This window comes from Pogona vitticeps, chromosome 2, assembly GCF_051106095.1.
Source record: "Pogona vitticeps strain Pit_001003342236 chromosome 2, PviZW2.1, whole genome shotgun sequence".
Taxonomy (NCBI): Eukaryota; Metazoa; Chordata; class Lepidosauria; order Squamata; family Agamidae; genus Pogona; species Pogona vitticeps.
In genome coordinates this window covers 87,186,439-87,214,337 of record NC_135784.1, presented here as the reverse complement: position 1 = coordinate 87,214,337, position 27,899 = coordinate 87,186,439, and the positions used below count along the sequence as shown (strand labels likewise).

At 42.5% G+C, this 27,899-nt stretch overlaps 2 protein-coding genes and 1 long non-coding RNA gene across 4 annotated transcripts in view; 2 read left to right on the top strand and 1 right to left on the bottom strand.

The window, feature by feature from the left end:
* Nucleotides 1-1,974: 1,974 nt before the first annotated feature.
* On the bottom strand, nucleotides 1,975-9,797 carry THOC3 (THO complex subunit 3). Its single transcript, XM_072989970.2, has 6 exons — nucleotides 9,549-9,797; nucleotides 7,535-7,691; nucleotides 6,403-6,607; nucleotides 4,648-4,809; nucleotides 3,404-3,504; nucleotides 1,975-2,770 (listed from the first exon to the last, which is right to left on the bottom strand). Exons 1-6 carry the CDS (start codon nucleotides 9,729-9,731, stop codon nucleotides 2,607-2,609), a joined length of 972 nt encoding a protein of 323 aa, XP_072846071.1. The 5' UTR covers nucleotides 9,732-9,797; the 3' UTR covers nucleotides 1,975-2,606.
* A 136-nt stretch (nucleotides 9,798-9,933) lies between these two features.
* Nucleotides 9,934-12,023, top strand: LOC144586780 (uncharacterized). The gene is made up of 2 exons (XR_013541807.1): nucleotides 9,934-10,032; nucleotides 11,107-12,023. It is a non-coding gene; the product is annotated as an uncharacterized LOC144586780 (long non-coding RNA).
* Nucleotides 12,024-14,833: 2,810 nt separating this feature from the next.
* Nucleotides 14,834-27,899, top strand: part of SIMC1 (SUMO interacting motifs containing 1) — a 36,802-nt gene continuing 23,736 nt past the window's right edge. The window contains exon 1 of one of the 2 annotated variants that reach the window (XM_020791516.3): nucleotides 14,834-15,025. In XM_020791516.3, coding sequence (XP_020647175.3) covers nucleotides 14,894-15,025 — 132 coding nt within the window. In that variant the 5' untranslated portion in view covers nucleotides 14,834-14,893. Of the gene's footprint in view, nucleotides 15,026-23,012; nucleotides 23,268-27,899 lie in introns of those variants that run through there. The other variant, XM_072989961.2, reaches the window with a different exon arrangement.

Below are 27,899 nucleotides of genomic sequence, written 5' to 3'. Positions count from 1 at the left end.
TTGATTAGCATTCCCGACACCCCGATCCAGGCCATTAATAAAAATGTTGAGGAGCTCAGGGCCCAGGACTGAACCCTGGGGTAGGCTACTTGTTTCTTCCACCCACAGCCAAAGACATAAACCACTGAGTTATGTAGGCCAGTATTTTCCTCTTCTTCCTTCAGCCTTTTTAGTTCCATCATCATGTCCATATTAGAGATGGGGGTATTTGTACTTGACCTGGCAGAGAGGCTCGTCATCCTGCCTCCTGCCAGGAGTAGTTAATCCACCGCGAGCTCCGGAGCGATAGGGAGCGCAGAGCCTGCAGCAGCAGTGGACGGTGAGTAGACAGACCCTTGTTATGTCCACCTGTGCGGGGGTATTCATATACAAATATGAATACCCCCATCTCTAGTCCATATTATATCTCACATGTGTTTCCAGTTCTAGTTCAATATTTATGATTGCTTATGCTTTTGAATTGTGGTGCTGGAGGAGACCCTTGAGAGTTCCCTAGACTGCAAGGAGAACAAACCTATCCATTCTGAAGGAAATCAACCCTGAGTGCTCACTGGAAGGACAGATCCTGAAGCTGAGGCTCCAATACTTTGGCCATCTCATGAGAAGACAAGACTCCTTGGAAAAGACCTTGATGTTAGGAAAGTGTGAAGGCAAGAGGAGAAGGGGACGGCAGAGGACGAGATGGCTGGACAGTGTCATCAAAGCTACCAACATGACTATGAGCAAACTCCGGGAGGCAGTGGAAGATAGGGGGACCTGGCGTGCTCTGGTACATGGGGTCATGAAGAGTCAGACATGACATAATGACTAAACAACAACAACACATCAACTAATTCTTTCAATTGCAGCTAGGTTTAATGAATTTGGATTTAAGAAAGTGTTTGTTATGCAGCAGAAGAGGGATTGAGAGAGAAAAATACCATGACATTAGCAAGTGAATCTCAAGACATCTGAAAGCATTGTAGCATTTTAATCAGTAATCACAGGAATGTTTATCTATCCTGTTTCCCCAAAAATAAGACTTAATCTGAAAATGTGCCCTAGTATGATTTTTCACGACGCTCAAAATAAGCCCTAGTGAAGTGAAACCCTGCCCTCCACCACCATTGTGCAGCAACCAGAAGAAGATGACATGACTGTATTTGAATAAATGTAGACTTTGGAACATGAAAAAAATAAAACATCCCTCTAAAATAAGCCCTACTGCGTTTTTGGAGCAAAAATTAATATAGGTCCTGTCTTATTTTCAGGGAAACACAGTATTAACATGAAACTAAAACTACCACCTATTTTTGAGTGAACATTGCACTCATTATTTTTGATGAACACCATGAATGAAAAAAATATCCCTTTTAATATTTTATTTCAGTAACTACTTCCAAAATGTTAGTCTGTTCAGAAAGCACTCTGAACTGATTTAGTTGTCCCAAGTGACATGAGCACATAATCAAGCTAATGTGACAGGATACATTACACTATGAAACCAAGTTCCTATGTGATCCTTAATGGCCTACAATTATCTGTGAATAACACAAGAAATAGAAAGAAATCTGGAGAAAATGGTGTAGCAGCATCAGTGATATATGGGTAACAACAGTTGGAATTGCAGGCACTAATTTTCTTACACTTGCAAAACACTTATACAGACCATTCCTACAAAACTATTCCCAGCACAACTAATTTTTGTTTGAAAATTTGAAAGAAGAATATTCAGCACAGCTCTATGGTTAACAGTAGCCTGCTGGATTAGACCATCTGGTGAGGCATTCTGACCCAAAGTAACCAAACAGAGGCTTCCAGGAACCCACAGATTAGTCAAGTGCATTCCCAAGTTTAGACTTCTTTGCAGCTTCCAGTTTCATCACATCACTACAGGTGAGAGAGGCCTATACAGGCTATTCTTCAACTGGCATTCATGTTATTCTTTTTCCAGCAGTACACTAACAATGCCATTTTAAAATTATAGGACACAGAGATTCTTTGTTCATTTATTTAATAAAACAAAGTTATTCTTGGAGGTATAAAAACAAGCTCATACAAAAAAATTGATTTTACTTCCCAATCTAACTTCTTCTATTAGTCTTTTTAAAAAGGCATGAAACATACACATTACCTCCAAATGAGGTGAGGTATTCCTTCAAGAATAAAGGAAGGTTTCAAACATGGTTATGGGAAGCCAGGATACATCTGCCTTTCCACAGTCAAGGAGAGGCATAAGGGGATGACAAGGACATAGTAACAAAAACTTGCAGGAGGCTTTTGCCTAATACACAGAAGTAACTAGAGTTGATTTCCCAATGGAAGGCACAGCCTACAGACAGTAGAATACATTAGCAGTTGTAGTCCCCCCTGTTCAAGACAAAAAACAGTGAAGAGTCAAGACACCAGAGGGATGCCATTTACTCAGCCAGCCTCTGTGCCTTTTAGGATGGCTGGGCAATTCAAAAAGTAGGCTTCCTGGACAAGAAACTCTCAAGCCACAGTACAGCTCCTGCTCTAGAAAGTAGAGCATGAACCTAACGTAGAAACAAAGCAAACATGGCTTGTAAAAATCCTGCCTGGACTCAGAATTCCAGGTCCTAGGTTTGGTCTCCAATAGATGTCTGTTATGAGTCATTGGGAAGTCCAAAGAGTTTCACGGTGCCAGCTTCCCTGCTGCTATCATATTTGCCATCTTTGTCGTCACAGGCAAAGGCCAGTAGGGGACGCTTTGGATGCCAGGCCACAGTGAAGGTGGGGGACTCACACTGCACTTCCCACAGCTTCTCCCCTAAAAAATACAAGAGGCAATTAGAATCCGCACACCGGCAGCGCTGACACTGTCAGTGACCTGCCTTTACAGAAGACAAGGTAGTGAGTGCCACTGAATAGGAATGTTGCAACAGATTCATTTTACATAAAATTCCCAGTGGCTATAATATGGGCTGTTTGACCATATTTTACAAGCATTTTTGCTGTGAGACCTATAACAGTTGAACAATATCTCCTCTGCAGCCCACCATGGATGTTCTACCTGGGCTTTACCAAACCAGATACAAACAGCTTTGCTAAAGTTGCTTAAAACCAGGTATGTAGCATACCTCCAACAAATGAAAGAAAACACATACAATAGCCAAAATCCTCTTGCTGAGCAAATGATGTAACTTATAGAGACAAACTGCCCTAAGTTAAGAAATCACCATAAACACTTTCATGCAAATGATAATGTTTACAGTTATTTCTTAACTTGAGACAGTTCACCTCTAAAAGTCACACCGTTTAAGCTACTCCAGAATAACTAGGTAACAGGATTTGGGCCAACATATACATGTTTACTTAGAAGTAAGTGTGTTCAATAGTGACTGTGCTTAAGACTGAAACCTAAATCACTTCCATGACACAAAGTGGAAACAGCAGCACTTACCCGTTTCTACCTCTGCTATATCAATGAAGTGATCTTCCGATGCAGAAGCCAGCATCTTCCCATCATGGCTGAAGCTTAATGTCCTCACAGGCCAGTCAAGTCTGAAAGAAAAAGAAGAAGGGGGGGAGGCATATTACAGAGGACTCTGTAACCAGCATCCTGTTCCCAACACAGACTAGTAAGATGACTTTGCGTAAACAGTGGATAAAGCAAGTACCTCTCCTACTTTTGTTGTTTCTAGCATCTGGCACATCAGAGACAAAAAACAATACCACTAGCAATTGAGGTTCCATTTGGTGTAAAGCCTAACTGGTGCTGACAGACTATCCTCCATGAAGTTGTCCAGTCCTTTTTAAATGCTATCTAAGTCTGAAGACCTCATATCAGAGAATTCTGCAGAGATATTAACTGTGTGAATAAAGTGTTTGGTTTATGCTCTTAAACTGAATAAAAATCCTCCTTAATTTGATCAGCATGTTGCAACTGTTAATGTAACTACAGAACTCTTAGGAAACAGATTAACTTTTAAAATGTAATACTAGATCAAAACAAATTTTGGCTTCATGTTAATTTAAGATTACCTTTATTTAAAAATCAGTCAACCTCGCTACCACTGCAAAAAGATTTCAATTGAGTTCATGTCTTTTATCTAAGTCATGGGCATGTTTACCCTTGAGAAAAGAAGACTGAGGGAAGATATGACAGCACTTTTCATATACTTGAAAGGCTGTCATACAGAAGAGGGGGAGGATCTGTTCACAATCATCCCCAAGTGCAGGACACATAATAATGGGCTCAAGCAACAGGAAGCCAGATTTAAGCTGAATATCAAGAAAAACTTCCTAACATACAAGAGAAAACTGGGCAGCCAACTATCAGATCTGCTTCATCTTGGATTCTTGCAGTGAGCACGAGGTTTGACTGAATTACCTTATAGGCCTTTTCCAACTCAATTATTTTATAACTCTGTGATTTAACATTTCGGGTCAGATCACATCGATATATAAACAAAATCGAGTTGTCTTGTCCCAGTGTACATTACTTTGGATATCACATTCACTTACAAAGAGAAAGAAGGCATATACATTTATTCCAGCTAGTGCAGACCTTAGCCGTGCATTACTGGCTGGGTAAAAAAAAGCTGCAATCTAACACATCCGAAGAGTACCGGAGTGAGGAAGGGTTGCACACATCTATGTACATGGTCGGGGGGAAAAAACAAGCAACGGAGGTCAACAACTTACCTAGAGAAACATCGTACACACACCAGTTCATCCACATCCCAGAGGCTAACCAGGGCATCAGCACTTCCTGTGGCAAAGTACTTGCCCATTGGGTCAAATTTGATACAGATGCAATTTGAGGGGTGGGCATTAATTGACTGGATTGGTTTCAGTTCTGGATAGCTGTTAAAAAACAAGAGAGATTACTATGGAGTGAGATGGGAAGATCCATTTTTTCACAAGCTATGTTTCAATAGAAATTACTTCCCTGCTGTTTACCAACTACACAGCAGAATCTCAGATGGCGCACCATCCACCTAAATGTCCTTGAAGCTTCAAATTACAATGTGTAAAGAACCAATTTATTTTGCTGCCACCTACTGAGCTAGAGACATCACAAGTGTAAAGGAAGAACATAAAATTGTTTAAATAGATGTCTGAATCACAAATGAGGATAAATGAAAACCATGTAAGAGGATATACTTTATTTTGCTATCCTTTACAAAACAAGGTGGCACAACATTGCTTCTATTCCATTGAGTCAGATACAGGAGAACACGCTGCAGATCTGCATTGTCTGATGTGAAGAGATACAACTGGTGATATAAGAGAGCTTATATTTCTCCTCACAAATATATCTCTCATAGGGGTGCCTACATAACATTGTGAGAGAAAAACTTCACCAAGTTTAAGTTTATTGAATTATTAACATAAAGATCTTTGATTTTTCCACACACCGCCCCATGCATTCACCACATCCAAACTTGTCTCTCTTACTGATCATCTTATTGACATGATATTCTCATGCACTAGGATGGGACATTTTAGTTCCTCAGTCAGGTTTTGTCGCAGAATCCACACAGAAACAGACTTACATCATAAGTAATGTGCAGCACTGTAAGCAAGAAAGTTGTACACTGTGTGCCCAGTTTTCAGCTTTCTGCCAAGTACAGGGGTGGGGGAAAGGCAGTTATGGACTAGAAACGTCCCAACACATTTTTACACTGGAGTAATTTTTTGTCCCACCCAATATAACAAATTGGGATTTTTCTTTTTTAAAAGTCTCATGTCCTTTTTTCAATGAACAAAGATGCAGAGAAGCAGGAGCAAATTACTCTGATTATCAGGCATAGGAAGAGGAATTAGGAAATACAAGAAGTGTACATCAAAGCCTTACATTACCCAAACCCGACTGCCCCAACCCTACTGCTACTTCTCAATATATTCAATACATTAAAATTTTCATTGGGGTAAGTATCCCAATCAAGGGTTGTGTTTTTTAAAAAATCCTAGTTCATGAGGATTAACTGATTAAACTGGATATATTTTCTGATTTTTTTTAACCCCCTGAAACATATACTGGAGACTCCAGTAAAGCTAACTTAGGAAGAAAGGGATAGCACAAACCATCATTTGGAGGGCAAGAATCCACACTATCCAGGACCTTTACATGCTATAACTCTATGCAGAAGAATGAACAAGTCTAGCAGCAGATCTTGTCTACATGCAGGGCTGCTATTACAGCCATCCTTGGAAACAGTTAAAAATCAGGGGATGGGAGGGGGAAGAGAAAGGTATAGCAAAAGGTACTTTTACTATGGTATCCCACAACAGGGAGACAAATCAAACAAAATTGCTGAAGCCTTGGTATGCTACTGAGAGACATGTGAGTTCTAGAGAAAAGGCGAGCACTTTCACTGATCCACCACCAAGACCAAATGGCAAGACAGCCAACTCACTTGCTGCCCTTCCTAGAAAAGGCCATGTTGAGGGTACCTGAGGATGTTGATGCAACCATTGCCGTTGGTGAGGAAGAACATGTTGTTGTCATTGTTCCAAGAGATCTCGTTCACCTCAAACTTGAACTGTTCCTCAGCTTTTGATCGATGTGTCTTAGCATCGATGAAGGTGACTACATCATCCTTGTTCCCGACTGCAATGGTCTGGCCATCAGGACTCCAGCAGATGTTAATATTCTCCCCTAAAAAGCAGAGAGAAAGGAAAATTGAGCATGCTGATTTAACATGTGGGGCAACAACAGTTTGGCCAACACAGAGACTTCTGCCCTTGAAATCAAAGGCTGAAATCCTGTTGCTGTTTTGTGCATGCAGAAGGCAAAGCATGTTGCAATCAGTCATTCCTAGCTGGCAATGAACACATCACTGTTGAGATTCTCAGGCAGGATTGTGCACCCCTGTTGGCTTGGTGCATATCTGAGAATCCCAGCAGGGATTGTTAATTGCCAATTAGGAAGAACTGAATACTATGCCTTATGCCTTCTGAGTGTGTAAAAAAACAAAGTGGATTTCAGGTAAAGATTCCTAATGTAACAAAGCAAATCAAGATGACCCCATAAAACAGGTGACAATTTCCAGGGGTTGGGAGAAGCCATATTAAATTGCTGCAGCAAAACCAACAAAGAGTTTGTGGCACATCAAACATTTACAGCAAACTCTAAAATACAATTGAATAGTATGCTTACAGACAAAAAAAATCCAATTAAAATTGTTACTAACAAGCAACAATAGAACTTGCAACAGAGCTACTTACAAAGCAAACAAATGCCATTGCTGATCCACGTGCCAATTCTGCCCTCATATCTACTCTAGCAACACTGTTCCATGACCAGTGTCATTTTAATGATACAGAAACTGATGACTATGATTGTTATGTCCAGTCAATAACTTTGAAACAAAGCTGCAGTAAAATGCTGTAAGAAAGAAAGACCTAAAACTTAAGGGAGGAAACAGAGTGGGAAGAAATCCTTGGGCATCACTCACCACTGCCAGTGGAAAATGACTACTTCCCAGGATCAACTTGCTGTTTCTAACATTTGCAAACCTTAGAAGAAATTAACATTTTGAAAGATTCAAAATGCTATTCTTTTCTTAATATTAATGCCATTTACCTTTAGTGTTCACTGTTGCAATGCATTTAGTGGTACGAACATCCCAGACACGAATGGTTTTGTCTCCAGATGCTGTGACGAATAAGTCTGGGTTACTGGGGTGCCAGCACAACTGATCCACACTGTCTCCATGGCCACGGTAATTGTTTTCCTTCACCTACAGAACAAAGTAGACTTTTAAACTGCTGATCATGATAATTAAGCATGTGCCTATGAATACATGCAGACACACAAATACAAGCTCTACAAGTTCTTCAGCATTTTACAATCAAGGAGCACGTAAACTTAAAAACTATCCATATACCAGGTCCATATATATGCCTAAGAGCTCAGCTTTTGTTTCAAGGTTCCTTTAGCATTTTGAAAGAACCTTGTCAGATTTAAGCTATACTACCTATTTTATTTATTTAAAGATGTATACCCTACCTTTTAACATGAAAGGTCTCCAAAGCGGCTTACAATAAATTATTTCAGGGGTGGTAAGCCTGAGGCAATGGGCCAAAGAAAGCCCATCAGTTTCTCCTTCCTATGCAGTATACCGTTATAACTGGAATAATTTACTGCTGTTCACTGTCTTTGAGAAGCTCCAGTTCTTTACCCTGATACTCCAAGACCTCTACATTCCCACTCTGCAGCACTCAGAGATCATATGTTATTGCCAGAAACCACTATGTGTTCTTATCTCTGTGCAAGGATTTCTGGAACTGCTCAAAACATTCCTCTTGCCTCCCCCTTTCTGCCCTGACAGTCAAGCTTTGGAAAATTCAATGAAATCTTGTTCTGCCACACTGAGCAACTGCACTGGGGGGGGGGGGGGAGGAAGCCTGTCACCTAGACAGGAAATGTCAAGGTATAAATAATGGAATGACACAACATGTGTGTGCACGTATGGGGGATGTCCCTCCAAGGAAATAAAAAGCTTTTGTGAAACAGTGTTCCTCCAAGAAACATGCAAGGGTCCATGGCCCGGTGCCAGTCCGTGGGCTTACTTGAACTGGGCCATGGAAATGGATCTCTGCCCCCCGCGCACGCACGGAGGGTGTGTCGTGCTCACGGGTGGGCCTGTCACACGTGTGGGTGGGTGTGTTGCACATGCACGTGAGTGCAACACGCCCACCCACGAGCGTGACAAGCACCTCCACAAGCGCAACACACCCACCCGCAAGCATGACACGCCCCTCCACAAGTGTGACACACCCACACATGAGTGTGACATGCCCCCTGCGAGAACAGGGGTCCCCCTGCGCACAGAGCCCACACCCCCCAACCAGTCCACGGTCTGAAAAAGATTGGGGACCGCTGCCTTAAAGAACCAGAATGTGACGACTGTGCCACAGCGCTTTTAACATTGGCATCCTTCGGTCTCGAGAGGCTATGGTAACGTGCTCTGAATAGAGGTCTTGGAACAGCATCTAGTGTGGCTGAGAAGGCCGATTCGAGAGTGACAATCACTTCCACGCTGAAGATAAATACAATCTGTCCCGTCCAGCTCCCTGATTTTGCTGGTTTTGGGACTGCCTCTTTGCCTCGGCCTGCTGGACAAGGGTCTCTTCAAATTGGGAGAGGCCATGATGTACCACCTGCCTCCAGGCTGAATGCTCAGATGTCAGGATTTCCCATCTGTTGCGGTCCATTCCTAAGGCCTTCAGATCCCACTTGCAGATGTCCTTGTATCACAGCTGTGGTCTCCCTCTGGGGTGATTTCCCTGCACTAATTCTCCAGACAGGGGATCTTCTGGAATCCGACCCTCAGCCATTCTCACAACATGCGACCGGTCAGCCAAAGGGAAGAGAGGACACCCTCAGAGTGCCAGCAACGGAGAGGCTGGAGAGCACCGCGCGCAACCGGAGCAGACCTGGTTCAACAGCCCTCTCCGGCTACTGCGAGGGCCGCTGTCCTCTAGCGCCGGCTGCCTCACCTCGGGTCCTCGCACCCCCCCACATCCCATCCCCTCGAAGAGTCCCCACACGAAGGGCGCGAACGCCCCCCCCCCGCCCTCCCGGCCGAACTGACCAGCCGGTCCTTGTCGAGAACGAAGACGCTGGCGGTCTTGTCGAAGGAGCCCGAGGCGAGGCGGCGGCCGCAGCAGCTCCAGGCCACCGAGTGGACCTTGGCTCCGTGAGCTGGGAACTCGCGGCTGCGCGTGTTCGCCCGGAACAGCTCCTGCATGGCCTGCACGTACGGCGACACGGCCATGGCAACCGGGCGGGGGGACGAGCCAAGCCCAGCCCGCGGCCTCTCGGGTCCCTTCCGGGAAATCCAGATTGTACTTCCCTTACGTCATCCTGCCCGCCCTCTGGCTCGCTTGGGAACCCCTTTGGACCACAATTCCCAGAATGCCTTGCTTTACCCATTCTGATTTGGAGCTTCTGGGAGTTGAAGCGCAAAACATCCGGAAGATTGAACGTTCCCCGTCCCGAGACTGAGAATATGAGAAGAGCGCTCGCGGGCGTTCGTGGGAATGCTCCAGTACGAATGCTCCAGATGTCGCGTAAAAGTACAAATAAAACTTATTTTTCGTTGCAATCTTCTGAAATACTGTGGCTGTCTAATCAAATAAAAAGAAGGTTTCTTTGGTTGACTAACGTCAGGGTGGCTCTCAATTTAATCGGTGGAAAAGAATAAGCATTTTGCGTTTATCGCTTTTCAGTCCAGGTAATGCCGCTGTTAGTTAGGCATCACTGACCTGCCTAGTAAAAATCTACAGTTTTCATTTCTTTGTTTTTGTTACTATTACATGATTCATGTTGCCAGAGAGAAAAGAAAACAGAGGGTGGTGCAAGTGAATCTAGTAAATAAAGAAAGGAGCCTCTGGAATCCAGTCCTGTTCAGCATGCTCAAGGTGGTCAACCGTTTTTTTAAAACTCACAATACAAAGACTGAGTGCAAGTTTATGCGTACTGTACATACTCTCTAAAATGAACATAGTAACCTTCATCTGTCCTGTGGTTTATTTGGATCACTTGTTCTTACACAGTTTCAACAGTGCCATTTAACAGGAAGAATTGGGGGTGTCACTTTTGGACTAGGTGGTAAAAGAGCAGCCCTGTAATCACTCAAATGTCCGGAACTGCACTATTTGTAAAACAATCTACACCTAGTGGGAACTGGGAGCCTATCAGTGGTGGGGTGGAGGTGGAGTCCATTGCTTGTGGATTTCTGCTTGCCACCTTCCCGTGAACTTTGCTCTGGGGCAGCCACAGCAGAGGCAAGACCATTTCTATCCAAACAAGACACCACCCCTTTGTTTATTATTAAATGTGTGACTTCAGTGTTCTTTCATTTTTTCCTTTGCCCTCCTCAGCAGAAACTTCATTTGCTTAAGTGTTACTGCCAGACACTTCAGTTGCAAGGGGTGCAGCATTCTGCAGACCTCACTTTATGTACAGAGCATGTTTATTACTTTCATTATCAAAAACTTACTTTATATATTTTTACATTTCATAAATATGCCAAATACCACAAGGGTTATATGCAGAGCTTTGACTAGACATTTTATACTGCTAAAGCAGTAAAATAAGTTTCTGTGAATTTAAAAATGAGTGGTAGATGTGTTTGTTTTGCTTTTCAGAAGGCGTTTGATGCGGTCCCTCACCAAAGGCTGCTGAGAAAACTCCACACTCAGGGGATAAGAGAACACATCCTCTTATGGATTGAGAATTGGTTGAGAACTGGAAGTAGGAGAGAGTAGGAGTCAATGGGCAGTTTTCACAATGGAGAGAGGTGAAGAGCGGTGTGCCCCAGGGATCTGTCTGTCCTGGGACCAGTACTTTTCAACATGTTCATAAATGACCTGGAGACAGGGATAAGCAGTGAGGTGGCCAAGTTTGCAGATGACATAAAACTTTTCCAGGTGGTGAAGATCAGAAGGGATTGTGAAGAGCTCCAAAAGGACCTCTCCAAACTGGGAGAATGGACAGCAAAATGGCAAATATGTTCCAGTATAAGAAAATGTAATGCACATTGGCACAAAAAAACCAAAACTTACTTTATCAGCTGATGGGTTCTGAGCTGTCCGTGATGGATCAGGAAAGAGATCTTGGTGTGCTGGTGAACAATGTCAACTCAGTGTGTGGCAGCAGTGAAGAAGAACAATCCCATGCTAGGTATCATTAAAAATGGGATTGAAAATATAACAGCCAACATTATACAGTAGTGCCATTGTACAAAATGATGGTAAGGCCACACCTGAGTATTACATAAAGTTCTGGTCACTGCACCTGAAAAAGACATTGTGGAACTGGAAAAGGTGCAGAAGAGAGTGACTAAAATGATGACTGGACTGGGTCACCTCCCTTATGAGGAAAGGCTACAGTGTTTGGGCTCTTTTGAGAAAAGACATGATTGAGATGTATAAAATTATGCAGGGGATGGATAAAGTGGACAGAGGGAAGCTCTTTTCCTTCTCACACAATACTAGAACCAGGGGACATCCACTCAGATGGAGTGTTGGGAGAGTGAGAACAGACAAAATATTTCTTTACCTAGCATGTTGTTAGTCTGTGGAACTCCTTGCCGCAGGATGTGGTGATGTCATCTGGCCTAGAGACCTTCAAAAGGGGATTGGAGAGATTTCTGGAGGAAAAGTCCATCACAGGTTACAAGCCATGATGAGGACGTATAATCTCCAGGCTTAGACGGAAGGTACCTCCAAATGCCAGATGCAGCGGAGGGGTATCAAATTCAAATTTTATTCAAATTTTAGCCAAAGGCCATTGAAACGTTCAATCAGTTGTCTCATGTGCTCCCAGAGACATCTGGTGGGGCCACTGTGAGTTACCGGAAACTGAACTAGATGAACGCTTGGCCTGATCTAGAACTGCTCTTCTTATGTCCCCAACATTGCTATTTTTCCCAGGTAATCGAAGGGGGGGGGGGAATGCTTTCTCAATTCATGGCTTCAAAATGTCCAGAAATTTTTAGATTCCCCACTGGAGAATCAGCTCAGCTGGCTTTCTAGCTTCTCAGCTGTTGTTCTTTACTGACTTTGATTACTTGGAAAGGAAAGGAAAGGAAAACTATTTGCTATCATTACCAAGGAAGGATCAGCTGTCCTGGCCTCCCCTCCTGGTTGCTAAACACATTTGCCTATTTATTATTGTCTTGAATAACTTGTCACTGAGCCTTTATTCTCACTGATTATAGTGCTGGATCTCCCATAGGCCAATGCTAAATCCTGGATGCCCCTTCCAATTACGTACTTCCTAAACTCCCAAGTGAGACTCCGTGCAAACAAAACAAGACACCATAAAACTCTGTTTGTTCCCACTGTTTGCTTGGTCTCCAGCCAATGAGCCCAAAAGTCATCATAACGACCTTTGCCTTGAATCAAATTGCTGATTTAACTAGGTGTGCAGCACTTTGGGCCTGCCCTGTTTTCAGTTTCTGACTTACCTGAAATCATGGTCATGTCGGCTCTGAAACATAGATTTTCCTTCCTTTGCAACATCTGGAAGCTAGAAGCAAACATCTGCAGAGAATAGTTTCCCAATTTTGTACATATAACCTCTGCCACTTTTGAGACATAGTTTGGCTCTCTTTCAAAGTACTTTTAGGTTTTAGAAAAGTGATAAAATGGCTATACTGAATCATTCATTGCTGGGGCTATTTGTGGTTAATTGACAAACTACAGCATTCTATAACGCATCCATTTGCACCAACAGGATGTGCCTCAGCATCTTGTCAATTAGCCACAATTGACTGTTGCAAGCTGCTCAGAGGATTCCAGCTACTATCTTGTATTATTAGCATTTCTTTGTTTTGGATACAAAGTGAAAAGTAGGCTGCCTCAGGATTCTGTCCTAAGCCTGGGTGATGTTAAATATCTTTATAACTGACTTAGATGGGGGGGGGGGGGGAATATGGTTTTGAGGTGTAATAACAATCTAGATACCTAATACCTCAGAATACCCTTCATTGAAGATTTTTAAACAGAGGTTGGATGACCATCTGCCAGGGATACTGGGGCTTTGAACTTCAATTACCTGCTGTGTCTGTCTCTTTGATGGGGGGGGGGCTGATGATCCATAGTGTCCCTTCCAGCTCTGCAGTTCTAAACTGATTACAGTTCTTGTTATTTTTGCTTCAGCAGCTATGATTCTGTGATTCTGTTAGCTGCTGAAGCAAAAATAACAAGGCTTGTGTCATCTTAAAGAGTAACAGGTTTTATTTGGTTCAAGCTTTGATGGACTGCTGCCTCCTTTCATCACATGAAGATGATCAGCTAAGTGGTGGAAAACTGGAACCAGCAAGATCTGAAAAGGAATGGAGTAGTAAGTAAAATGCAAACAGTACAGCATTCATTGCTTTATTAGAGTTATAAACAAACAATAGTTGGAGTGGTAATATAACCGCAGTCACAGAATTGGTCTGGTTAATACATACCGGATTCTGGGAACTGTGGCCCAGTTCTAAGCTCTGCTTACTTGGGAGTAAGTCCATGGAACTTCTGAATAAACTACTGCGAGTTACAATTTTTCCCTAAGGGTGAAACAGCTTCCTAGGAAATCATTCCTGGCATGCAAAGAAAAGTAGATACTTCTCACTGAAAATACTTGATCTAAAAGTGATGTCACTATCATTCACTTGGTTCCATTCGTAGGTTCTGCTCTGGAGAGCAGTCAGTGCTCATAGTGTTGATGTCACAGGACTTTCTGAGTTGCAGGGACCAGGGCATCATCTCCCATTACTCCCCCTCACACACACACACACACACCTCCAAGTGGTTACCTGTTGCTTCAAAGCTTAACTTCAATCCTCACAGAAACTAGAAGAGAAACAGATTTTCCCAGGAACAATATATTGTTGCAACCTATCCCAGATGTACTGCAAAGTTACTAGACAGTGGGTTACTCTTAAATAGGCAATAAGGAGTCATTGCCCTTAAAAAAAGAGCTGATTGTCATTTGTTGATATGCACTTGCCATCTAGCTACCAGCATTTTTGGACTCTCCTTATGGACGGAGAGAGATCGCTACGGGAATTGTCGTGATAAGTGCCTGTGGGCTGGCAATGCCTGCATGTATAAATTTACCGTTATACTACGGGCTGGAGAGGCAGAAAGCAGGCACAATAATGGTATGACTTGGAAGGAAACCGGCGGTGTGAGGTCTCTGGGCAATGACCAAAAGGGGAGGGGGGGTTTCCAAAATTTTGTTAGGTCCCGCCTTCCTGAAGCAGAGAATCGGAAGGCGGCCGCTGAATCAGAAACCAAGTCACAGTAATCAAGGAAGTCGGGGATCGACTCCCGACTCTTGAGGGCCCCCCCCCCGGACTCTTGCGCCGCCGGAGTTCGATTCGGCCACGCCCCTTTCCTTGGTCACGCCCACTGTCGGGCAGAGCCGATTGGGAAGGGCGCTATGGCTGAAGGTGCAATTCAATTCACCGAATCCAGCACGGACGGCGAAAGCTCCGGCGGCCGTTCGCAGCCTCGCCGGTGGCGCCAGCTGAGGAAGAGAAAGCGGAGGCGGCGGCGGTTCAAGGACCCTCTGGTAAGAGCGGCCCGGGCTCGGAGGAGTTTGCCAGCACTAAAGATGGAGGCCTCCCTCAGAGGGTCGCACTGTGTACTGTAGTTGCTTTCCTCCGTCCGTCATGTCGCTCTGCTTTCTGCAAAAAAAAAGGGGGGGACTCTGTCTCCCCCTTTTTTGTATTTTTGTTTTGTTTCGTATTTGCATTTCATTGTGGGCTGGCAACGCCCGAGTGTGTGTTCCTGAAAGGTCCTGTGGTGGGGCTTCTCGCCCGCCGTTTTCAATCTTGGGACCAGGACCGCGGGAGGGGGTGGGAGGTGGGGGAGGCTTTGCAATTCCAGAACAATCGCCTTTCTGGAGTTTGCATTTGTGTATGTCCTCGCCGAAACCGCCGCGACCAGCCTGAATTTCCGCCAAAGGAGTGAACAGCCGATGGGGTTGAGATTTTTCTGAAGAGTGTTTAACGGGACATGGCAGATCTTCAGGAAAAATCCGCGTCCCTTGAGCAGGAGCTGCCCTTCCTGTTTCAATGAAATGAGTGATAAAGTTGGCGCATGGGGAACTTGCCGTTAGCTTCCTGATCCTTGAGCTTCCCTGCAACGCGAATTCTCCTTGGGTTGCCCGCTCTTGTCTTGTCCTGCAAACGTTGCCTTATAGTATTGCATCTCCACTCCTGAATCAGTTTCACCTTTAAGCTCATGCTTGTTTATGCATGTTGCTGCTGTTGACTTGTGCCAGAGCAGCTTCGTGGGTATTAAAGCAGGAACAACAGGTGCTTGCCTTATACCAGGGAGGGGACGCTATTTGTCTGTCATTTGAGTGTTGCCCGTTTTGATTTCCTGAGAGCTTTCCAGAGTCTCAGAGAAAAGCTGTTTTCTGCACCTTCTACACCTGATCAAGGGGAAGCAAGCAGATTGATTTGTAACGAAATCAAAAACAAACCAAAAGAAAAGTATGATGGGGCTTTTAAGACTCAAATGTTTATTTCAGTGTCAGGTTTTGTGGGTTAATTGTAATCTATGAAAGCCATCAATGAACTGTCAGTTAGTTTTAGAGGTTGTTATGTGCTGTCAATTCACCACTGACTTATGAATGAGAATCTCCAAAAGGTCCTGTCCTCAACAGAGCTGCTCAGCTCTTGTAAAGGCAAGCCTGTGGGTTCAGTTATGGAGTCAATCCATCTCGTATTTGGTCTTCCTCTTTTCCTGCTGCCTTCCACCTTTCCCAGCATTATTGTCTTTTCCAGAGAATCCTACCTTCTCATGATGTTCCAAGAATAGGACAGCCACAGTTAGAGAAACTATGATATTATTGGTTGTTCTGGGTTTTTCGGGCTCTTTGGCCGTGTTCCGAAGGTTGTTCTTCCTAATGTTTCACCGGTCTCTGTGGCCGGCATCTTCAGAGGACAGCACCAGAGCACAGAGTGGCTGACAGAGACTGGCGAAACATTAGGAAGAACAACCTTCAGAACACGGCCAAAGAGCCCGAAAAACCCAGAACAGCCATTAGATCCTGACCGTGAAAGCCTTCACAAATATAATATTATTGTTTCTGCTTTCTTTTTGTTATGCTTGGATAGACTATGGTAGGTACCTAGTGTGGTGTAGTGGATAGAGTGGACTCAGGAGACATGGGTTCAAAAGTCTGCTGAGCCATGAAAACTCTCAGGGTTGTGTGTGCAGGTAGCACTAGTAAAATCATTCCTTAAATATCTCACTTACCTTAAAAACCCTACTAGAATAGCTATAAGTCAGGTGCAGCTGGATGGCACGTAACACACAGAAGAGTAACATGACTATCTAAAAACAAGCAAACTCAGGAGCTACTGCTTGAAATTTTATTATGCTTTCATTTAACCCTCACTCTTGGTGTTATCTCCCACCTTCAGATTCAGCTAGTACCAGGGTTTGATGGATTTGGTTGGGACTGGGTGAGGAACTTGAAGACTTCCTCAAGTTTGAGGTTTAGTCAGACTTCCTGATAAACATTTTTTTTGCATTACTTATTAACATATGTTCTATGTTAATAGCATTTGCAGGGATGAGACTTTTGTGTCAACATGGAAGAAAAAAAGTATGAAAGAGGCTGTTCATGTTCATGGCCTTGCATTGCTTTGCAAAAGAGAGTCTCTTAAACATGAGTGATTTGTATTAATGAAAGAAGAGAATGTGAAAATGTAATAGGTTTTTTTTGTTTCCCTTCTTTTGTTTGACCTGTCTTTGTCAAATCGTGTGGGAAATTTTTCATGCAATAGTCTTGCAAATGCAGTTGTCAGCAAACAATCAGAATATTTGGGGGAGTGGGAATTTTGAAGCTGTAAAAGGACCTGGAATCCAATGGGACTGCTTTTTCTTTGTTATTGTCAAGAAATTAAGTTATGGGAAACAGGAGCTGTGAATTTCTATTGATATGATTTGAGTTGTAATGTATAATACGGGAAAACCATTGTAAATGTTTGATCTGGGGAGATGGCAAAGGGAGATGAGACTCCTACTTCAAAAGAGTCGGCTTCGAATTCTGAGCAGAGGTATCTCCAAGGGAAATTTTGATGTGTATTTTTATAGTAAAAACAAAATAAAAACGAAAGAACGAATAAAAAAGGCAAAAACATAGTGGCATCTTAAAGACTAATGTTTTAATGTGAGATATTGTGGATAATTGCACTTCCTCAGACATAAAAGAGAGATACATGGCATCAAAATACCAAGATAGTGTTTGGTTGGTATTTGAGTATTTAACAATGGAGTTGTTTGATATACAGATCAATTCCACTGAATTGTATACTGTGTAGAGGGTATAAGAGCCTCTGCCATAGAATAACAATGGCAGAAAGAATATGAATGTCAAATTATACTAAGGAGACTGGCTTTTTACATGCAAACCTCAATTTCCTGACCTCCAGGTAAATAGCTTAAACAAAGGAGGAGAAGCAACCATCCAGGAGAATGACTAATTATCTGTCTTTTTCGCAAGAAATTAAGGAATTAGATTAGAATCTCAGGCAACAGCAAGCTTGTAGCCTGAGGCATTTTACCATATAAAGATAGGAAATAAGATATTGTGGTAGAGAAAGAAAACTGAGCTGAACAAAAAAGAACAGCAAAACAAAAATTGAGCTTTGCACTCTCTTCCTGCTGCATGGCTTGGCTTTAGGGTAGAAGCGTTCAGTGGTAAGGTATCCAGGATATGATAACTCAGGATCTGTTACTTTTCCAGGAGTGTGACATTTCCTGTTGAAGTCCAAAGCCTGAATATTTTTTGTATGCTGTTTTTGCCATTATTTTGCATTTTACCATCCATTCTTTTGTTTTGCTCTGTATTTCTTCTTTTTTCAGTAAATTGCATTAAAATTTCCCCATGCCTTGGAATAATTTTAGAGCACAGAGGGCAGAAAAAAGTCCTTAATTCAGAACCTGGCCATATGGGCATCTACTGAGCATTTTTGTGTGTTAACCCTGGTCTAAAATGTTCTAACAGAATGCAGGGGGGCAGTAATGAGAGACAAAGAGAAAAAGCAAACTCTTTCTTCGGAATTTGGTAGTTCTCCCAAGGTTTCCCCGGTCTGATGGAAAGAAGCTGGGGATCTAGAGAGTATCAGGCAACAACTCCAAAGGAGTGCGGGTGTGTGACAGTTCCACTAACACGACTTCACTCATTCCTTAGGGATGAGCAAGCTCTGCACAGGCACCCTCTACCATTGGCTGTCTTTCTGCCTACCAGGCTGTTTGTTTTTGTTTTAAATTGATTCAGACCATTGCCTACGTAGATACCCTTAGGATGAAGGAAAAAACACTAATGAAACTGACTGAATATTCCTCTATATCATCAATACCAGAAGCCTCCCCCCCTCAGGAACAGCTGGATTGCACTAAGGTGGTGTCAACAGAATTTTGTCAGCTTCCACTTTGAGGGAGTGCACTCTGTGTGTGTGTGTGTGTGTGTGTGTGTGTGTGTGTGTGTGTGTGTGTGTGTGTGTGTGTGTGTGTGTGTGTGTGTGTGTGTGTGTGTGTGTGTGTGTGTGTGTGTGTGTGTGTGTGTGTGTGTGTTCATGTGTGTGTGAGAGAAAAATACATTGTCAGGCTGCTGCCAGCTACTACAATCAGATCATGGTGATGTACTTTGTCCAAGTCTTTTAAGTTACAGGGCAGACTGGATTACTATCTGGACTAGGCAAGTAAAAGAAAAGTGGGTGATAAAGTCTGAATCCACAAAAGCCAAAGGGTTCAAAAGGTGCTGCATTGCACAAAACTAAAATCAAAGTCTTCTTTTCCCCTGACATCAAAAAGGCTGCTAAAGAAAGTAGAATTAAAAAATAAATTATTAGGAGGAAAAAGAATGAGGATGAGTGGCAAAAGATGGAGTAGCAATCCATAAAGCGGAATACAGTTTCTGTAACAATATTCAAAGATGAGGAAACTAGTTAGAAAGAAGTTGAAAGGGAAGGTAAAAAGAATCCAGTCCCACCAGAGTGCATGAAGCCTGTTTAAAACAACGGTAGTAGAGGCCCAGCAGAAATTTATAACCCCAAAGAAAGAAGGGCTCAACTCAGTCCAAGAGGATGCCAGCATGGTTAACCATGGTTAACAAGCAGGGCTAAAGAGGCTTTGAAGGGCAAGGAGGGCTCCTTCTGCAAATAGAAATCCTTTCCAAATGAGGAAACTAAAAAGGAGCACAAAAGAAATGTAAGAAAATGATATGGAAGGCAAGGCAAAGAAGGAAGGTATGGCCAGCAATACAAAGGGGATGAATAAAAGCTTCTTTAAATATGTTAGAAGCAGGAAATCTGCCAGAGAAGCAGCTGGCCCTCTGGATGGTGAGGGAGGGAAAGGGGGACTTGGAGATTGCAGAGTCCCTCACCAAAGGCTGCTGAGAAAACTCCACAGTCAGGGGATAAGAGAGCACATCCTCTTATGGATTGAGAATTGGTTGAGAACTGGAAGTAGGAGAGAGTAGGAGTCAATGGGCAGTTTTCACAATGGAGAGAGGCGAAGAGCGGTGCGCCCCAGGGATCTGTCTGTCCTGGGACCAGTACTTTTCAACATGTTCATCAATGACCTGGAGACAGGGATAAGCAGTGAGGTGGCCAAGTCTGCAGACGGCACTCAACTTTTCCAGGTGGTGAAGACCAGAAGGGATTGTGAAGAGCTCCAAAAGGATCTCTCCAAACTGGGATAATGGGCAGCAAAATGGCAAATGTGTTTCAATATAAGAAAATGTTAAAAAAACAAACAAACTTACTTCATCAGCTGATGGGTTCTGAGCTGTCCGTGATGGATCAGGAAAGAGAGCTGGTGAACAGCTCGAGGAAGGTGTCAACCCCGTGTGTGGCGGCAGTGAAGAAGGCCAATTCCATGCTAGGTATCATTAAAAAGGGGATTGAAAATAAAACAGCCAACATTGTAATCCCATTGTACAAAACGATGGTAAGGCCACATCTGGAGTATTGCGTACGGTTCTGGTCGCTGCACCTCAAAAAAAAGACATAATGGAACTGGGAAAGGTGCAGAAGAGAGTGACTAAAATCATGACTGGGCATTCCTCCCTTATGAGGAAAGGGTACAGAGTTTGGGGCTCTTTTGAGAAAAGGCACCTGAGGGGGAACATGATTGAGATTTATAAAATTATGCAGGGGTGGATAAAGTGAACAGAAGAAAGCTCTTTTCCCTCTCATGCAATACCAGAACCAGGGGACATCCACTCCAATTGTGTTGGGAGAGTGAGAACAGACAAAAGAAAATAGTTTTTTATCCAGCATGTTGTTAGTTTGTGGAACTCCTTGCCACAGGATGTGGTGATGGCATCTGGCCTAAATGCCTTTAAATGGTATTGGACAGATTTCTGGAGGACACGTCCATCACAGGTTACAAGCCATAATCTCCAGGCTTAAAAGGAAGGTATTTCAAAATGCCAGGTGCAGGGGAGGGGTATCAGGAGACAGGTCTCTAGTTGTCTCTTGTGCTCCCAGAGGCATCTAGTGGGGCCACCATGAGATACAGGGAGCTGGACTAGATGAACCCTTGGCCTGATCCAGCAGGGCTCTTATGTTCTTATGTTAATGCCAATATAATGTGTTGAACTGAAAGAGTGAAATTCTCCACAAGGATGTCCTTGTTGAATAACTCTGCATTGTGATATAATAGTGTCATTACATGTTACACTTATTCATGTTCTATATTCTAAGGCTAGACTACTGCTACAGGCCATATCTTATGGGTTCAAGGTGGTTGACTGTGTGGCAAGTAGCCTATTATCTGGGGACTGACTGCCACCAGATCACGATGGTAGTAATTAAACTTTATTTGTTACCAGTCTCCTTCTGAGCATGGTTCAGATGCTGGTATTGATCTTCAATGCCTTAAATGGCCTCAGCATCTAAATACCTGCTCACTTGCACATGAACCTCCCTGGCAATTAAGATAAGCTTCGTAGACATTCCTCCAAGTTCACCTCCTTTCTGAGCTGAGGTGGTGTGGTTACTACAGAGAAATTTTGTTAGTAATGGTGCAAAAAATGGTTGAACTCATTTCCCAGACTTGTTAGCCTGGCATATTTGTTACAGTGGTGTCTCGACTTACGAACTTAATTGGTTCTGGAACTCTGGGCGTAATTCAAAATGGTTGTAAAGTCGAAGCACCATTTCCCATAAGGAATGCATTGAAATGCAATTAATCCATTCCTGCCAAAGAAAAAAATCACCAACAACCCCCCCCCCCAAACCACTGCAAGACCCATCAGAAATGTGATTAATCCGTTCTGGCCGGGGGGGGGGGGGGAAAGCAAACAAATGGTGTAAGACCTTTCAGAAATGCAGAAAAAGCAAAGTAAGAAAGCAAGCAAACTGTGCAAGATCCATCGGAAATGCAAAAAAGCAAAGCAGAAAGCAAGCAAAGAATGCAAGACCCATCGGAAATGCAAAAAAGCAAAGCAAAAAAGCAAGCAAACCGTGCAAGACCCATCAGAAATGCAAAAAAAAAAAAAAGAGATAGCAAACAAACCATGCAAGAACCATCGGAAATGCAAAAAAAGCAAAGCAAAAAGCAAATAAACCCCATAAGGTATTCGCGATAGTTTGTGGCCCTCACCTTGCCTGCCCCCCCAAAGCGCGAACACATCCTCTACTGTCAGGAGTTTAAAAAAAGCCTTGCCTCACTCGTCGGCTCTCTCCCAAGACAGCACCTCTTGCACCCTCCATCCAGAACTGCAGCCTGCCAGCCAGCCCACCTGTCTGTTGGCTAAGGAAACTCCTGGGCGGCTTCCTCCGCTTGGCAGAAAATCTGATGCGGCCCAGCCTCACCCAGACTCTAGCAGCCCCCAGATAAATTGAGTTTAAAACCCCTGCTTTAAAGGGAAGTCAGGTTAATCCCATCTTTGTTGGACTTCTGGTAGGCATCTAAAACTCACATTACTTTGTGAAAGTTTTAGCATTTAGGTTTTTTAAAAACATTAATCTGGTTTTAAAATTCTGTTTGTGTGTGTTGTTTTTATATTGTGATTTTCTTTTAAGCCGATTTCTGAGCTCAGTGGGCAGAAAAGCAGTATATAAATATTTGAAATCAGCTGTCTTCTCAAGAGCTGCTAAGCCCCTCTCTTTTAATGCAGTTAGTTAGAATAGGATTTATTTCAAGGCAAGGTGTTGAATTATGGAAATGGAAGAATTAAAGTGGGCGACTCGCCTTGTATCACTCTTTCAGAAGTAATGCTAGCATCACAGCCCAAGTGCAGAACCCCATCACAGTCTAACCACAAACGTTAACCTTGGCTAAGCCCAGACTTACATCTTGAGGTTGAGTGGGGGAGAGAACAGGGTTTATGTTATGGAAATCATAGTTTTCTATTTGAATCTTGCTAAGTAACACCAAAACATACAGATAATATAATGCAGTTGTTATAAGAGGAACAAAACTGTATTTCCTTTGAGACTTGCTGTGGCCTAATGATGCATCAACAGAATGGCTGCTAGACTATCTGCAAAATAACAGGACGCTCCGCCCCGTGCTGCTGATTTCCTCTTGTGGCAAGCAGCAGCCGGAAGAAGCAAGACAAGAGCATTGCCACGGCCTCCAACATCTAGCTGCTCTGGCAGTCATTCCCAGACAAAGGTTCTTCAATCACAGACTTGTTTTTGGCTTGGAAATCTAGCAGAAGAGCTGCAGTTGGAATACCCAGAAACTGAAAGAGGACATGTATAAACCACCCAGCCAGCCACAACCCACTTTGGTGTTTCTTGTATTTATCACTGGGAACCAAAAGCCAAAGGAGACCCCAGGTAAAGCCCCACCCTGTCAGGGATTCTAATATCCTGATTATCTGTCTGTTTGTTTGCCTGTCTGTCTGCTGGATAGCTCAGTGGTTTAGGCATCTGGCTGTGGAACCAGAGGTTGGGAGTTCAGTTCCCCACTGGGCCTCCGTGACAGCTGGACTCCATGATCCATAGGGTCCCTTCCAGCTTTGCAGTTCTAAGATTCTTTATCTAGCCATCTGTCTATCTATCTAGCTTGAATGTGGGTTAAGAGGCAGGATATAAATATGTTCAAATAAATAATAAATGAGAATTGATCAATAAAAGCTCCATGAATAAAAACTTCCTCCTTAAATCCATATTGTTTCCAGCTGACAAACCACTGGGCTGTCAAAGTCCATGATGTATTGCATTTTCTTTGTAAACTGCTGAGAAGTGTCACTACTGGCATCTTTAATTCTTCTTAAAGTAACATTATTATTTATTCTCTCGTAGACCCAGTTGGTGCAATCTGCATAGAATTGTCATTATATGTTTCCATCAAGGGTACCGGGCTCTGTCTACGCTCTTCCACAACATTTTATTCCTCCCTTTCTTAATTTTGCACTCTGCTTTGCATCCATCAATTTATATTTTGTATTTAGTGAACAAAATCAGACTTTACTATATAATTTATGTCCTTTAGCATTGCTTAAAAAGATCTTTCGGCTTTTAAAGTTTCCTGTACTTCTGCAAAAAGTGGGATTCCCTCTGAGCAAGCTAATGATTTCTTGTGTACATACTGTATGTTGCTGTTTCAGCTACATACATAAGGATTCAGATTTGAAGCATGAATGATTTATCAGTATAGACAAACATTTGTCATTTTTAATTTTCATTTATTTAATTTTTCCTGCCAACCTAGCAATTTGAAAGCATGTAAATGCGAGTAGATAAATAGGTACCACCACAGTGGGAAAGAAACGGCATTCCGTGTCTAGTTGTGCTGGCCACGTCACCATGGAAACTGTCTAGGGACAAGCGCTGGCTCTACAGCTTGGAGACGGGGACGAGCACCGCACCCTGGAGTCAAACATGACTGGACTAAATGTCAAGGGGAACATTTACCTTTACAGTGGTGCCTGGACTTAACGAACGCCCCTACTTATGACCATTTTGAGTTATGACCAGCTCCGGCCGCAAAATTTTGCTTCGACTTGCGGCTGGAGCTTTGACTTCCGAACAGAAAAGGGCAGGGGGAAAAGGCGGGAAAATTCAAACCGTTGGTGGTGAGGCTGCTTCTTTGTAGCTCTTTCGCCCCAACAGTTAGGAAAAGGGATGCGGGGGGAGGCGGCGGCGGCGGCAGACCAGTGCCAGGAAGCAAGCGGCTGGACGATCCCGACCAGGCTCGCCTCCTGATGAGGTCCCCGCCGCCAGGAGGTGAGTGGCTGGACTGGGAGGAGGAAGTGGCGGGGGGGGAGGAACCAGTGCCAGGAAGCTGAGCCTGGCCGGGATGGTCCAGCCGCTTGTCCCGGCTTTGCCCTCCACCATGGCCAGCCCTGCCGGGGAGTGAGTGCAATCAGAGGAGGCTTCAGACTGGTAAGGTAAGGTGCTGCTTTTTTCTTTTTTTAAACTGTTCTGGATGGCTTTTGCAGGGTGGCTTTGGGCTGGGGGGGTGTTATGTTTCTGTGCTGTGTAGTTTTGTTTGTTGTTGATTTCTTTTTCAGTGTGGGACTTAGTCCAATGTTTATTTTTTTAGTTTGTTTCGTTTTTTGCCGCCCCAGCACCTTCCTATGGGGCTTGCAGTGTTTTATTTTTTTATTTTTTTAAAAACTGTATTTTTAAAAAAATGTAACGGATTAATTGCGTTCCCATGCATTTCAATGGGAAATGGTGCTTCAACTTACGACCATTTCGACTTACATCCATCTTCTGGAACAGATTATGGTCGTACGTCAAGGCACCACTGTACCTTTATTTTTCACAATATTCCTTTAAATCAGAACCTCTTTCCCAGAATTTTGAGTGACAAATTATCCTCCTATTTTTATTCTGATAAATTATTCCAGTGATCAGAATTTTTGGTGGTCGAATTCTTGACAAATAAACAAGTTGTTGGTCTACAGAATCTAGAGACATGAATTAAGGTCTAGGCTTCTGATGAATTCCAGGACTACCACTCTGCAATACAAAATCAATGTGATGGAACAATTTTCTAGGGCTGATTGAGGAGGCACATTTATGATCTCTGTAGCTCAAGGAACAACAGCAGCTCTTCTCTAGCCCAGTGGAATTCTGTTGGTTCCTTCATTCTAACGCATCTTTCAAACATTAAAGAGATTCCACTAGGAAGAGTTATACAGTAACAGCAAGAAGACTGAGGAAGGAATGACTGTTAGCCACTTTCTCTCTTGTTTCAAAGTGATGTATTGGACTTGCATTTAATATCCTGTATTTAGAAGCCCTTCGCTCCCAAATGGTCATGGTAGATATTCAAAGTTTGCTCATTTTTACTATAAAAACTGTTAACCATAGTATCAAGAAATCATGGTGTGGTTTATTGACCAGTGATCTAGTGACCCTACTCTGGTAACAAGCCATGGTTTACTAACCACAGTGACTCTATAGCTTATTGGCTCATACACACTGGTTTGTTGAAACAGTTGTTTTTTCTCAATGCCAAAATCTATAACCTTGATTTACTTCCCAAGTTCTCAGCCTGCAACAGAAACAGGAAGAAGAAATGGGAGAGAAACAAACAAAAAAGAAACCAAAAATAGAAAGACTAACTCACAGATTAGTTGGTTGTCTGTGGCTTAAACGAGTGTTGTTAATACAAATTGGCTTATCATGATGTGTGAATGTGTCCACTACTGCTTTCTGTTTTGTGAATTCTCCACAATAATCCCCACTGTTTCCATGTTCCTTGTGTAATACTCCAGGTGTTGTGTATTGATTATTTGTTTTAGGGATAATTTTCTTTTTTCAGTGCCCCATTTTGGACTGTTGCTTAGTCTGCCTTCATCTCCTTGCCCCAAAGAACCTTTATTTGTCTTTTATGGTACCTTTAATATTAAGAATGTGTTGCAAGCTTTTGGGGATTACAATCCACTTCTTCAGGTTACTTCTATCTGAAGAAGTGAATTGTAAGTCTATGAAAACTCACACTGAAGTAAATCTATCAGTTTTAAAAGTGCCTCAATATTCTCTTTTGTTGTTGTTGTTGTTGTTGTTGTTATGTTGTTTTTGTTACATATGCAAAAAAGATTAACATGTCAGCCACTTTGAAAGATTTCATACTGTGCTTTTACATGCATTCCAATGCATATTTACTTGACATAAAATTCTGTTAATTTTAGAGATGTGTTCCAAATACAAATAAATACAAATAAATTTATTGTCATTATAAGTATATACAGTACATAGTACACACATACAATGAAATTCACACAGACACCCAGAGACCAGACCCACATGCACACACATAAAAATCCGCAAGCACTCCCCACACACTAAAAATCCCCCACTAAGAACACAAACATCTACACCACAGGCTAAGTAACACTGTCCCACAGTAAGTATGCATAAGACTACAGCTGTATATTTGTATTATGTTCAAGGAGAACATTTCCTTTAAAACTTTGAGTTGTCATGAGTACCCTTTTTAGCATTACAATCTAAAAAAATTAATTTTTCTTACTGAAAAGTAACCAAATAGATACTCTTAGCAGAATGCTACACTGCTAAATAACAAGGCCTGTGGCCACAAAGGAAACACCTAAAACCTTTACTATTGCATCACAAAAGGAAGTTTTTTTCCTCATTATATTATAGTCATGAAGTAACATTGTTATGCAGTAGTTATTGCAGAAAGGAATTAAATAAAGTACTGTAACATTACATAACATTTGAGAATACAAACTAAGATTACTTGTAACTACTGAGACTCTAGTTTTAGCTTAATGTATGTTGGAATATATAAGTTCAACCTATCATGTATGTTCATACAAGAATGTTAGAGTTATGTAATTTACATATTCTAATTTATGTAACCAATCAGAATATATCTCGTGTTAGCCAACAGATGTTAAGAGAGTTAACTGCCAGACGGATTAAAAACAAATGACATTTATGTTATTCAGTTATATAGTCTGGAACTTGTCGGTTAGAAGTAGTCTGTTAGGAAACTGCCTGTTTGTTACTCAGATAGTGTGTTGTTAGTATTGTGTTTAGTTTGCAATCTGTTTTGAAGGACCATAGTATTCCCAAGTACACTTTAAACAGATATTTTAATTCTGAACAACCAAGAAAAAGACAGGATCTAGACAAAGAGAGAGATAAACAAGAAAATAATATAACAAGCAAAAACAAAATACAAACGTTTTTGTGTTATGAATCTACAAAAGTTTACAAACATCTGAGTACTGGCTTGTGGACAGTGGCTGTTCTAGTCATTTAGCAAACAATACAAAAATATTTTAAAGATCTTGTAGAAATTGAATTTGGTAGTTAGATACAGTAACAACCCTGCTCAGTACTTACAAATTCAAGCCTCTGGCTTCCTTTGGGGAGTCAGTATTTGGTCTTCCTCTTTTCCTGCTGCCTTCCACCTTTGCCAGCATTATTGTCTTTTCCAGAGAATCTGGTTTCCTTAATATCTGCTCAAAGTAGGAGAACCTC

Coding starts and splice junctions, on each gene's coding strand:
- THOC3 (XM_072989970.2), bottom strand. CDS start 9,731: ATGGCCGTGTCGCCGTACGTGCAGGCCATGCAGGAGCTGTTCCGGGCG. Junction 7,692..9,548: donor TTCTCGACAAGGACCGGCTG/GTCAGTTCGGCC, acceptor TTTGTTCTGTAG/GTGAAGGAAAACAATTACCG. Junction 6,608..7,534: donor TGCAACAGTGAACACTAAAG/GTAAATGGCATT, acceptor TCTGCTTTTTAG/GGGAGAATATTAACATCTGC.